At 46.5% G+C, this 13,737-nt stretch overlaps 1 protein-coding gene across 1 annotated transcript; it reads left to right on the top strand.

The window, feature by feature from the left end:
- Positions 1 to 12,737: 12,737 nt before the first annotated feature.
- LOC308530584 (syncollin-like) lies at positions 12,738 to 13,256 on the top strand (the record flags this gene model as incomplete). Its single annotated transcript, XM_081107301.1, has 1 exon — positions 12,738 to 13,256. The coding sequence occupies one exon, from the start codon at positions 12,738 to 12,740 to the stop codon at positions 13,254 to 13,256; it is 519 nt and encodes a 172-aa protein (XP_080963427.1).
- Positions 13,257 to 13,737: the final 481 nt, after the last annotated feature.

The following is a 13,737-nucleotide window of genomic DNA, read 5'->3' as shown; positions in this document are numbered from 1 at the left end:
AATAAGAGAATACATTTGTGTTATTGTAAGCCACTGTGTGGTAATTTGTTCCAGCAGTCACAGGAAATGAATATAGTGACTTTGCTCTAAAACTTCTCATGTTCCCTAGCAGATGGAACTGGGGTGGGAGATTTCCCTGAGAAATTGGGTGTTGGCTGAAGTCTTCCAAGGAACCAAGGTGATTATGAATTCAGCAATTTCACTTCTGGGTATTTACCCAAAGAAAAGGAGAACAGTAACTCAAAAAGATATCTGTACCTGCATGTTTATTGCAGCATTATTTACAACTAGTAGCCCAGTGCACGAAATTCATGCACATTAAAAGGGAATTAATTGCCCTAACTGGTTTGGCTCAGTGGATAGAGCATCGGCCTGCGGACTCAAGGGTCCCAGGTTCGATTCTGGTCAAGGGCATGTACCTTGGTTGCGGTCACATCCCCAGTGGGGAGTGTGCAGAAGGCAGCTGATCGATGTTTCTCTCTCATCGATGTTTCTAACTCTCTATCCGTCTCCTGTGCTCTCTGTAAAAAATCAATAAAATATATTTTTTTAAAAAAGGGAATTAATTAGCAGAGATATTTTAATATTGCTATTTTCCCTTTCTCTATAATAGAAGTGTGAGAGATGAAAGGAAATTAGTAAAATGTATATGAAAATAATATATAAATTTATTAATAAATAAACAGTAACAAAAGGATATAACAAGAGGCATGATATAAAAATGACAAAAACATGATATAAAAACAACAGTGATGCAAACAATGACTGATAAAGTGATTAAACTTATTCTAATATCTCCCTGTACACTACATTAAGAGTGAAAACACTTTCAGAGTGCTTGACTAATTTCCCTTGTGATAAAGTACTTAGAACTTTAACTGTAACATCACATGCTGTTCAAACTCGAGAGAAAGCAACCTATAACTGACCATGTGCAAAAAACGGGTTCAGGTAGGAATATGCCTACTTTGTCTAGAGTTTGTCCTTGTGATTTATTAATAGTCATCAAAAATGCTGGCATCACAGGAAACTGTCATTGAATCAATTTAAATGGGAGGCCAGTGTCAGATGGGGACAAATTAATTCTTGGAATCAGAACAGCCTCTCCCTCTGCAGATCCTGTTAATACTTCAGCTTTGATAACGTTAGGTCATAACCTTTTGATAATAAATCGGGTACCATTACAAAGACCCCATTTACTATTGATATTTCTCAATAGCATGATGATTGCACCCACTTTCACTTTCAATTTATGACACGGCATTCCCAAAGGAGTAATACTATTAAGAAATTCGATGGGAAAATTTTCCTTTTCAGCATCATCTGTGGAATCAATGGAATCATCACTCAAATATATGTGAAGATCTCCATCGAATATATCCAAATTTTCTTCATTTAATTTTTGAACATGCTCATTTTTTGGACAAAGAATTGCACATTTAGATATATTTTTAATAATAGCAGTGGTTCTCAACCTTGGCTGCACATTAGAATCACTTGGGAATCTTTTTAAAATCCTGATTCCTGGGCCTCATCCTCCAGAAATTGTTTATTTGTTATAGGGTGGGGTCACAATATTAGTAACAAAGAAACAGACTGAAAACTTTATTGTGGGGAGCTGCTACAGTGTTTTGGACAGGTTCAAGCCTTGGACTGATGAGAGGGCACAGTCCTCTCATTGCCACATGCAAGTCCCAGCTTGGAGGGCAGGGCTCTCCCAGCACAATTGTAGCCAACAGCTGTAGTTGTAAGCTTGAACCTATGGTCGGAACACATGGCCCCATGTGCCCAAGTGATGTGGGCTTGATAGAGTTCAGATGCATGTAGTTGAGTAGGATTGAAACCCAGGAGAATGTTGTAAACATCTTGGTCACGCCCTTACTTTGCCTTGTAGCATCTGCTATAAAATAAAGGCATGGCTGTGGGCGTGGTCGCTGTCTCTCAGAGAAGCAGTGTCCCACCGAGACCCAGCTTTTATTCTCTTGTCTGTCTTTTCTAAGCCTTTCAGCCGCCCTCACTCAGGTTCACCCTTGGCTGTGCTGGCGCGGCACACTTTATAAAGATATGCCTCCACGCTCCCAGGGTGAGTTCCTGCCTCAAATCCCACCCTTACAGGAAACAGTTCCGGGAAAAAGCTTGGGGGAGGGCGTAGCCGTTGCCAAGACAACCCCTGCAGGACTGACTTCCTTCCGCTTAGTCACGGTTCTGGTTGTGATGAACACCACCCAGGGTTTTTATATAAGTAGATAGCCAAGATATGTAAACAACCCACATTATTTATTAGTGGATGAATGGATAAAGAAGATGTGGTACATATATTCAATGGAGTACCATTCATCCATAAAAAAAAATAAAATCTTGCTATTTATGAAAATATAAGTGAAAGTTGGGGGACTTATGCTAAATGACATAAGTCAGGAGGAGAAAGGCAAATACTGTATGATTTCACTTATATGTGGAATTTTAAAAAACAAAGACAGGAGAGAACCAAGATGGCAGCATAGGTTAAATGCCAGTACTTGCTGCCTCTCACAACCACATCAAAATTACAATTAAAATACAGAACAACCATCATTCAAAACCACCTAAAATTGGGCTAAATGGAAGTCCTACAACCTGAGAAATAAGGAAGAAAACACATTGAGACTGCTGGTGGTGATGGTGGGGGATGACATAGAGGTGCAGAATGGGCTAGTTTGACACCCACATGTGGATTTTTTTAATTGGGAGGGAGATCATCTTTGTGGAGGCTTCCCATGAGGAGTAAGGGGTCTCAGCCCCACACCAGACCCCTCAGCACAGGGTTCCAGTGCTAGGAAGAGAAGTCCTCATAACTTTGGGCTGTAAAAACCAGCCAGGATTGTGGCTAGGTGACACAGGGGCTACAGGAGTCCCAGGCAGTTCCTCTTAAAGGGCTGGCACATGGACTTACTCAGACTTGCTCCCTCTGAGCTCCAGCCTTGGGGCAGCAGCTCAAGAGGCAGCAAGTACCAGCATTTACCTACTTGCCATCTTGGTTCTCTCCTGTCTTTGTTTTTTAAATTCCACATATGAGTGAAATCATACAGTATTTGCCTTTCTCTGCCTGATATGCCTGGACATACCAGGAGGAACTGGATTGTCTGGCACCAGGGCAAAAACTTGGGGGTGGTTTCTCCCAGACAAGAGTGCCAGCAGAGGTAATTGTTCCTATGCTGAGACCTCCCCCATCACACACAGCTTGGGAAGCTTCATATAAGAGAGACAAATATTCCTCATTTATATGGTAAACCTCAATACTAATATGTGGTAGGCAGAATAATGTCTGTGTCCTAACCCTCAGTCCTCATGAATATGTTATTTTACATGGCCAGGGGAGTGAAGGTTGCAGATGGAATTTTAAAATTTGCTAATCATCTAACCTTAAATAAGGAAATTATCCTGGGCTAGCTGGATGATTTCAGTGTAATCACAAAGACCCTTTAAAGTGGAAGATGGGGCGAAGGGAAGGTCAGAGGCAGAGAGAGATTTGAAGATGCTACATTGCTGGCTTTGAAGAAGGAAGGGCCAACCAGCCATGGAATGAAAGAAAAAAAAAAAAAGAAAGAAAAAAAAGCCTTTAGAAACTAGGAAATGTCAGGACGTGGATTTTTCCTTGAAGCCTTAAGAAGGAATTCGGCCTTGCTGACACCTTGGGTCTGGCCCAATGAGACCCATTTAGGATATCTGACCTCCAGACCTGTCAGATAATAAATCCAAGTTTGTAATTGTTTGTTATAGCAGCAATAGGAAACCAATGCATAATTGATCCAAGTTTCTTCCCTCAAATCTTTCTTTTTTTTAAGGACTCTGATTAATAATAATAATCAAAACCAACACCAGCATTAACAGTCAGCATACTGAGCACTTTCCATGTGCCTGACACAGTCTCAGCATGCTACACTTACTATCTTATGGAGGCCACACAACACTCCTACAAAGGAAGCAGAGGGCCTTGAAGACAAATGTGGGAAAAGAAAAAGGGCTGAAAATTAGCAAGCTAAACACCATCTCAAATGTTAGGACAAGAGCACAATAAACTCAACAAAAGTAGAGTGGAAGAACGAATAAAAACCAAATGCACAATAGGCACTGAAGCTATTTATGATTATTATTGAAACAAGACAAAATTAAAGAAAAACCAAGTATATAGTAGAGAGGACCTACAAAGCTAAATACATTACCGGTAATTGGAAAAGACTAATAAAATGTTGCGATTATATCTTAAAGCTGAAAAGAGAACGTATCAATGACCAATACAAGGAATAAAATGGGAAGCAAGCGTCCCTTACGAGCCTCAGAAATTGGTGATGTAACTAGGTCTTGTGTTTATCTCCATTCAAGAGTGAGCTGAAGCTCACAGAAGTTGAGTAACACAAGCACCAGAGCCGGGATTTGAACCTGAGATCTAGGATTCCCAGTCAGCTCGCCGGATAGTTGTGCTACAGCACCACCTCGCGAACACTTCCAGCCTCCTCTAGCCTGTCCTGCTACCCTTGAAACCCCGTCCCCTCGCTGGGCTTAGTTTAGGGTTTCCACTGCCCACCCGCAGGGACACTTGAGCCAAACCTGCTCCAGCCCCTAAGAGTTTCAGACTACGCTTCCTCCAAAGGCTTCCTTCTGAAGTTTCAGATACATTTTTCTTTGTCTCAACCAGTCCCTTGCGTCCCCACTCGCCTTGCTCACCTGTGAATTCCCGCCATGCCCTCCTTACGGCAGGTTCCCGATTTGGAGCTGTACTGTCTGGGCTGGGGTGCCAGTGTGTGGAAAGCCGCTTACTCAAGGGCTCCCAGCAGCCTGGTATCACCGAGCTTGCAGGAAATGCTGAACCTGAATACCCCAGGCACGCTGAATCGGGACCTGTGCATTAAGCGGTCGGCACCCCGACCACCAAGTGATCTTCGGCAGTGAAGGTTGAGTCGCTGTGGCGTGGACCAGAAGGGGGCGCGGTGGGACCCAGGAAAACTTGGAAACAAGGCTCCTCACCTGGGGCAGGTAGGTGTATCTGAGAAAGCTGTCTGGGTCCTGTCCCGAAGTGAGATGATGGCTGACCTATCCTCTATGTTGGAGAAGTTGGAGTTGATTTGGGGATTTGGATTCCAGGCACTGTCTAATAAGAATTCCTTGCCGAAACCGGTTTGGCTCAGTGGATAAAGCGTCAGCCTGCGGACTGAAAGGTCCCAGGTTCGATTCCAGTCAAGGGCATGTACCTGGGTTGCGGGCACATCCCCGGTGGGGAGTGTGCAGGAGGCGGCTGATCGATGTTTCTCTCTCATCGATGTTTCTGACTCTCTATCTCTCTCCCTTCCTCTCTGTAAAAAAATCAATAATATATATTAAAAAAAAAAAAAAAAGAATTCCTGACCTGGGACCCTAGAAATGTCCTTTTTTTCTTTTGCTTATAAAATTTTTTAATCAGGAAAATTATATGAAATAATCATTACAGGAGCTGAGCAAATTGAGATATCAACGCAGAAAATTCTAGATGTAATAACCAGTGACATATGAAACTTTAGAAGGCCAAAGCCTGAACCCAGACATTCTCAGACTCAAGTGTGCAGCAGAGTCACTAGGAGGGCAGGTGAAAACTCAGATTGTTGATCTTTCATCCCTAGAACTTCTGACTCAGTAGGACTGGGTGGGGCCCAGCACCTGCATTTCTAAGGAGTCCCCAGGGGATGCTGATGCTGCTGGTTCAGGGGCCACACTTGGAGGACCACTGTTTCCAAGCCACACAGTTGTGGCTGCCTTGGAGGATCATGCTAATCCCATTGAAATAACCCCATGGAGGGACATCCTTGCAGAAGTGTGAGTACTGAGTTCTGATGAGCCAGCATGAACTTAAGCACTGATATAAATATTTTCCTATATTTGTGCAACAGACAGCATTTTCATTTAAATTAATGCCACCTATCATGTTTATGCTCAGGTACTACCCTGATTGAGACTAGTTCTTTCTTTTTTCATCTAGTGGCAATTTCACATATACACCCATCTCCTTTTTTATGGTCTGGTCAAATCAAGGATTTTTTTCTTATTATATGAATCAAAATATATCAGGGGATAAAAACATAACCCAAACCAGGGTATTCTTCCCACTGCATTCCCAGAGTCCTTTGCAATACCTCTCTTATAACTCTGTTTATATTGTGTTCAAATATATTGATTTACCGTCTGACTTTCTCCAGGGCTCATGGGTTTCTCAAGGGCAGGCATTCTTCCATTTGAAGAAAAAAAATGTGTAAACTGGAGTTATTTATTTTTCTATCATTTGTCCCATTTGTGTTAATAAACAGCGAGGAAATTGCTTTGGGGTGAACATGCTGTGTGTGTGCTCACATGGACATGTCAGTGTGTTCTCGAGTTTGAGATGTCATGGGGTGTAGGGTGGGAGTGGTTGGGGACTGGGGCTTGTGGGTGATGGTGGCTGTGTGTTCTTGTGGGGGGACATGGTCTGGGACTATGTTTCTCTGGGACTGTGTATCGAGCATGTGCCTACACTCAATGCGTAGTCACCAATGAGATTTGTTGGCCATCAGTCGCTGACTGTGTTAAGGAGTGTCCTTCCTCCTGCCCATGTGTGTGTGTGCCTGGGTTGGGGATGCTGCAATCTGCTGTGGCCCAATTGGTCCTGTGTTCCTGTCCCTGGTTTGCCTCCCTCTCCAGGTCTCCTTGCTGCCCACGTCACCATCTCTCTGAAGACCATGGCCCTCCTGGGCAGGTGGACTCCAGGTAACTGCATCCAAGGTCTAAGCGAGCAGCACTTACCATGTCTCCATCCCTGAGTCTGGGCCCCTGCAGAGCTGCGAGGGTGGGGCTTCTGTGTCCTTCCAAGGACCTGGGAAGTTAGCAGCTGGAGATTAGATTTCACAAGGTCCTGGAAGGAAAAGAGGGAGAAGGATCCAGATCTGGTCTGGGGCAGGGCCAGGCCAAGGTCCACGGTCTCAAAATCATTATAAGAATACTCATAATAGCTCTTATTTATTTATTTATTTTTAAAATATATTTTTATTGATTTCAGAGAAGAAGAGAGAGGGAGAGAGAGAAACATCAATGATGAGAGAGAATCATTGATCAGCTGCCTCCTGCACACCCCCTACTAGGGATTGAGCCCGAAACTCAGACATATGCCCTGAACAGAATCAAACCTATGACTCTTCAGTTCGCAGGCTGATGCTCTATCCACTGAGCAAAACTGGCTAGGGCAATAGCTCCTATTTATTAAGCCACTACCATGTGCTGGGCACTATATTTCATGCTTTATATATTTATATTAGAGGCCCGGTGCACAAAATTCATGCACTGGGGTAGGGTCCCTCAGCTTGGATTGCGAGAGGGCGCAGGCCAGACCAAGGGATCCCATCAGTGCATGGTTGGGGCCATGGAGGGATGTGGGAAGTTGACCAGCAGGGGAAGGACCATGGGAGGGCTCCAGGGTGTGTCCCGCCCCTGTCGCTCAGTCCCAATAGGCCAGAACCCAGCAGCAAGCTAACCTACTGGTGGAGCGGCTAGGTGGTTAGGATACATCATAGTGAGTATTGACCAGTTGACTATTTGACCCCTGGTGGTTAGTGCACATCATAGCAAGTGGTCAAGCAGCCTTAGCATATTACGCTTTGATTGGTTGAATGGCCAACCAGATGACCAGACACTTAGCATATTAGGCTTTTATTATATAGGATTTATGCTGTTATCTTATTCAATATTACATATTAAGTGCTTTTTATGTTACATTTATAAATAACAATTATGTGGATTATTCATGTTTATGAATATTTTATTATTTAGCTATAAATTACTTTACAATAGAAAGTGATTTTACAGGATCATATTCTATTTCTATTATCATATTCTATTGCCCCATGGAAGGTAGGAGGAAACTGAAGCTCAGAGAGGTGAGTTCACTTGCCCAAGGTCACACAGCAAGCAATTCCACTCAGCAAGGTGACAGAGTCAAATTTGAACCCACTTCTGTGGTCCAGCCTTTGGCTTTTAATCACTGTATTACCCTGGCCAAGGTGGCAGACAGCATGTGAGGCGACCAGTAGGGAGGGAGTCTTAGCTGAGTGACTCGATGATAGCAAATCGCTGTAGGTGTTGTGTTGTGCCGGTTACATTTATTGAGACCTTATTGGGTGCCAGGCTGTCATGATAATGACGATGCCACATGCTCCTATGGCACTTAGTGGGCCCCACTGTAAGTGCTGTTATGTGCATCGGTCCCCTTACTCCTTGCACCAGCGCTGAGGTGGGTACCACCATTGTCTCCATGAGGCCCGAGGTGCAAGCATGTGCAGAACTCGTGGAGGAGCTGGGATTTGGTGCCAGGCTATTCCTTTTGCTCTCGAAATTCCCATTATCCCTTAAAGTCCTCACAACAGCCCTATAGCGTAGGAAGAATTAGTACCATTTTACAGATGAGGAATCTGAGACCCAGACTTGCACTCACCCACAGAACCACAGACTTGAACAATTGTCTGTCTGAGCAGCTCACCCACCCTTGACCCTGTACTTCTCTGGCAGGAGACCAGGAATGTCAAAGAGCCTCTGAAGGGCCTGGGCCAGCCTCCCAGGGCCCGGGGCCCTGTCCCATCCTGAGATCCCAGGCTCCCTGCCCTTCCTGTCTTGCTCCCTACTTTTTCCTTTGGCTTATAAGGTGCTGGGTAGGCCAGGTTTCAGCATCGCAGGCAAGAAACAAGGACAGGCTACACTGGGGCCAAATACGAGTCAGCAAAGAGGAGGCCGTGTGCTGGTTCCAGAAGTATGATGGGATCATCCTTCCTGGCAAAAATCCCCCTTTCTACACCAAAGGCCAATAAGCTAATTTCAGCGAAATGTGCGGATTGGTAAGCACTCATTGTGTATTACAAGAATTGTCTCTTTTCTCTTGCATTACACTTTTGGTTTTGTTTGTTTGTTTGTTTGCTGCTATGCAAGTTTAAAATTTGTATACAATTCGATAGATCCTATTTATTTATTTATTTATTTATTTATTTATTTTTTCTCTTCCAATAAAACTTTATTAATGGACACAGAAATTAAATTTTATGATTCAAGAAATCTTCTTCCTCTTCTTTTGATTATTTTTTTTTTTTGAGTATTTCATCCACTTTATTTATTTATTTATTTTTATTATTAGTTAAGGTATTACAAATGTGTCCTCATCCCCCCCATTAACCCCCAACCTCCCCCCCACACACACAAACTCATGCTCCCATCCCCCCGTTGTCCATGTCCATTGGTTTGGCTTATATACATGTATACAAGTCCTTCGGTTGATCTCTTCCCCTTACCCCCGCCCTCCCCTACTTTCCTTCTGGGGATTGATAGCCTGATCGCTGTTTCTCAGTCTTTGGGTCTGATCCTATTTATTTTATAGATCAAGATCTCCAACCTCGTGGGAAATCGAACTCCTAGGAAGTGGTAGTGGGGTGGCAGCCTCTCTGCCCTCCCTTCTCCTCCTAGGCTTATCCTTCTAGGGGTTAAGGGGGCTGTTTGATATCTTGTCAGTTTGTAAGCACTCTTTACCTTTCTAGCTATTTTCCCCAAGCCTTTGCACATTGCCTTGCAATGTATTGTGTGTGTGTGTGTGTGTGTGTGTGTGTTTTTAAATTGATTTTCTAGAGAGAAGGGAAAGGGAGAGAGAAAGAGAAACATAGAAGTGAGAACAAACATAGACTGGCTGCCTCCTGCATGCCCCCTACAGGGTATTGAGCCTGCAACCCCATAATCCCTTCCTCCCCTCTCCCCAACATGTGCCCAGTCAGGGAATGGAACCAGCACCTTTCCCTGCACTGGACCAGCCCCAACCAAGTGAGCCACACTCACTAGGGGGCCTTGCAATAGTTTTCATTTAAAAAATAGATATTTCTTCCTTAGCTGGTTTAGCTCAGTGGATAGAGCATTGGCCTGCGGACTTAAGGGTCCAGGTTCGGTTCCGGTCAAGGGCACATACCCAGGTTGCAGGCTTGATCCCCAGTTGGAGGTGTGCAAGAGGCAGCTGCAGATCAATGATTCGCTCTCATCATTGATGTTTCTCTCTCTCTCTCTCTTCCTCTCTCAAATAAAAAAAAAATACTTTAAAAAAATAGATATTTCTGTTGATTTCAGACAGGAAGGGAGAGAGAAGATAGAAACATAAGTGTTGAGAGTGAATGATTGATAGGCTGCCTTCTGCAGGCACCCCCCTGCACCTGGGCATGGGCCCTGACTGGAATCCAACTGTTGAAATAGGAACTTTAGCCATGGCTGGTTTGGCTCAGTGAATAGAGCGTCGGCCTGCAGACTGAAGGTTCCCGGGTTCAATTCCAGTCAAGGGGTATGCAGGAGGCAGCTGATCAATGTTTCTCTCTCATCATGTTTCTAACTATCCCTCTCCCTTCCTCTGGTGAAAAAATCAATGAAATTTATTTAAAAAAATAGGGAATATAGGCAGGTTTAGGGAATTTTTAAAATTGGGGGGTCCATGGAAAAAACACACAGGGCTACAGACTGGGAGAAGTTACATTTCCACAAGACAAGGGAACTGCCAGAAGGTACATTTTCATAACATAAGGGAGTGGCAACAGTTATATTTACATAAGGGAACTGGGAGTAGCCAAAAGTTCTATATTTACAAAATAAAGGATGAAGAAAGCCCAGAAGGAATAGGACAATGAGGGAAGAGGGTCTCTGGAGTTACTATAGTAACCAATTCAAAGGGGAATATTGACCAATCAGAAGGGATATCAGGACACAGGGACTTGTAGCCTTTACAAACCTTGGAAACAGGAATTCTATGGGACTCTTCCTCCTCCTGACGTGGGAGCCCCTTCTGTGGGACTCTTCCTCTTCCCCCATGAGAGTCCATTTGTCTGTGGATGCATTCTATGACTCCTTGGGACAAAGGGTCTGGAAACTGTTAGGTCGCCTTGTTACAGAAGACCAAAGAAATACCAAGCAGGCTTCCTAGAGAAAGGGAGGGGCCCCGTTTATTAACACTAGTGGACTCCGGGAATAATTTCCAAATCAGAGTGAAGAGACACGCAGAGGGCTTCACTTTTTATAACCTTCTGGGGTCTTTGTCTTGCAGATATGGTTCCGCCCCCTTTCATGGGCTGACAGGAAGGCCCCCAGCTGTTGGGGGTCTCCAGGCCATATCCGATGATCTGTCCTGGGGCCAGTGATAACGACCCCCCCCCCCATCCCAGGGCAGTGCATTGTTCACAGTTTTTATAGCTTGACACGTCCCCTTTCTCCAGATGCCGGCTGGGTCCTGGGCTGAGGTCTGGGAGCACCTGGAATTCCCCCCAGTTCAATTCTGCTAAAATCAGCAATGCACGCCTTCCGGAGGGAGGCCTGTCCTGCGCCCTGGGGCCCCAAATCTCGTCCACTCACCGGAGACAAGAGCCAAATGTGGTTAGCTTCCTGGTTCAGGGAACCATATGTTACAGAAGACCAAAGGAATACCAAGCACGCTTCCTAGAGAAAGGGAGGGGCCCCGTTTATTAACAATAGTGGACTCCGGGAATAATTTCCAAACCAGAGTGAAGAAACACGCAGAGGGCTTCACTTTTTATAACCTTCTGGGGTCTTTGTCTTGTAGATGTGGTTCTGCCCCCTTTCATGGGCTTACAGGAAGGCCCCCAGCTGTTGGGGGTCTCCAGGCCATATCCGATGATCTGTCCTGGGGCCAGTGATAACGACCCCCCCCCCCCCTCAGGGCAGTATATTGTTCACAGTTTTTATGGCCTGACACGCCTTGCAAGACCAGTTTCCTCCTCTGCCCAAGGAGGAACACACAGGCCAGAATGGTGAGGGATTATGAATTTATTCCACCATCCACACACCAGGTGGCTGAATCTGGATGGCTCCAGCACCCAGTGACGGGAATCAGCAGCTTTGAGAGGACTTTTGGCAGGCTTTTTTCTGGGCAGAGACTTCTTTATGCATACCCTGAGGGGAGATAATGGAATGTGGTCAAAGGGAATGGCCTTAGTGAAATGACCTGAAAAGCCAGTTCCTGGAGGAAGGGTATCAGTTCAATTGCTCGATCAAACCTAACAGATACCATCCTGCTCAGGGGAACACCTCATGTTCCAGTCCAAAAATTCCCTTTCACTGTGACCTCCTGGTTCATAGGCCCACGCTCAACCACTGAGTCACACTGGCCGGGCTGTAATGGCTTTAAATGTTACACAATAGGCCTATCTCCTATTTCACAGGTTCTGGCTTCTGAACTTGATCAGGAAGATCTCCCACTCCTGAGTGAAGGCGCTCTTCCCTGTCCCTCCTCTTGCACCCCCTTCACACCCCCCCCCCCCCCCGCTTCTTCCCCCCACCCATCTCCAGCTTCTACTTTCCCAAGGTCTTGAGACCTGCCCCGCCTGAAGGCCCAGCCCCCCTCCTCTTCCCCCTCCCTCAGCCTCTCCTGTTGAAGGAGGTGGGGTGAGGTGGGGTGTTTCATTCCTGGTCAATTTGGAAGAGCTCTTCCTGCCCAACCTATTAACCCTGTTCCCCTCTGTGCTGCAGTGACCGACCCTCAAGTCCTGTGTATAGACATAAGCTGCTACGTTTCATACAAATATGTCCATCCTGTATTTTTCCTTGTGGGTTTGCGACCAGGACCAGGAAGGGCTCCCCCTCCCCCTCCCCCCCGCAGAGTACTAATCTCACAGCTTGTCCCTTCCCACGGGTCAGGAGCATAAAAGCGCGCAGGGGCTCAGCCCTGCAGCGTCACCATGGCCCCGCTGTGCCCACTGCTGCTGGCGCTGGCCCTGGTGGCCATCCCCGGTGTCCGAGGCGCCTGCCCGGCAGCCGCTGACCTTAAGAACCCCGATGGGACACGGACCTGCGCCAAGGCCTATGACAAGAGCGACCCATATTATGAGAACTGCTGCCGAGGCGCCGAGCTGTCCATAGAGCCGGGCACCGACCTGCCCTTCCTGCCCTCTGACTGGAGGAACGTCATCTCCTCACTCGTGGTGGCCCCGCGCTGTGAGCTCACGGTGTGGTCCCGAAGAGGCAAGGGTGGCAAGTCTCACAAGTTCACCGCTGGTGTCTACCCGCGCCTTGAAGAGTACCGCAGGGGCATCTTGGGCCACTGGTCCAACGCCATCGCCTCCATCTACTGCAGGTGCCCTCCTGTCCCCGTGCCAGTGCGCACATCCGCTTCCACAGCACAGAACCCAGCCCCACCACCACCCCAGCTTCAGTTTGCCCAGACCCCTGAGTCCCTGACCCAAATTGGGAATCCCTAGACCCATCCTGGAGGCCCCTTCTCACCCGCATCCCTCCCCCAAGCCCATGCCCCTTGGATCTCTCAGACCAGTTCTGGGATTCTCACACTCAGAAGTGATACAACCCCCTCCATTTAGGGAGCCCCCCCACAACCTTCCTGAACCCCCACCTGCCTACCCACAGCTACACTGTCCAGGGAGGGCCACTCACTCCTGAGCTGCCCAGTCTAGCTTGGGATGTGGACCCATTAACCCTCTCACCCTGGAGTCCCAGAACCAAAGCCAGTTCTTCCCTCTCCCCAAATCATCAGATCTCAGAGCTGCCTCAGGCTTCCCAGACTCTACATCTGACCCAGACCTCAAGACCCCAGACTCATTTCTGGGGACACCCTGTCTGGCCCTTATGCTCCCTAACCACCCACACCCTCTAGGATGGATGACCTCAAGACCAGGACCCAGTCCTAGGGTCCTTGGGAAGGTTCTGGAGCATTTGGAGCCCTGA

The sequence above is a fragment of the Myotis nattereri genome (genome assembly GCF_964212035.1).
Source record: "Myotis nattereri genome assembly, chromosome: 15".
Taxonomy (NCBI): domain Eukaryota; kingdom Metazoa; phylum Chordata; class Mammalia; order Chiroptera; family Vespertilionidae; genus Myotis; species Myotis nattereri.
Note: the sequence above shows the minus strand (reverse complement) of the source record. Positions and strands in the feature narration are given on the sequence as shown.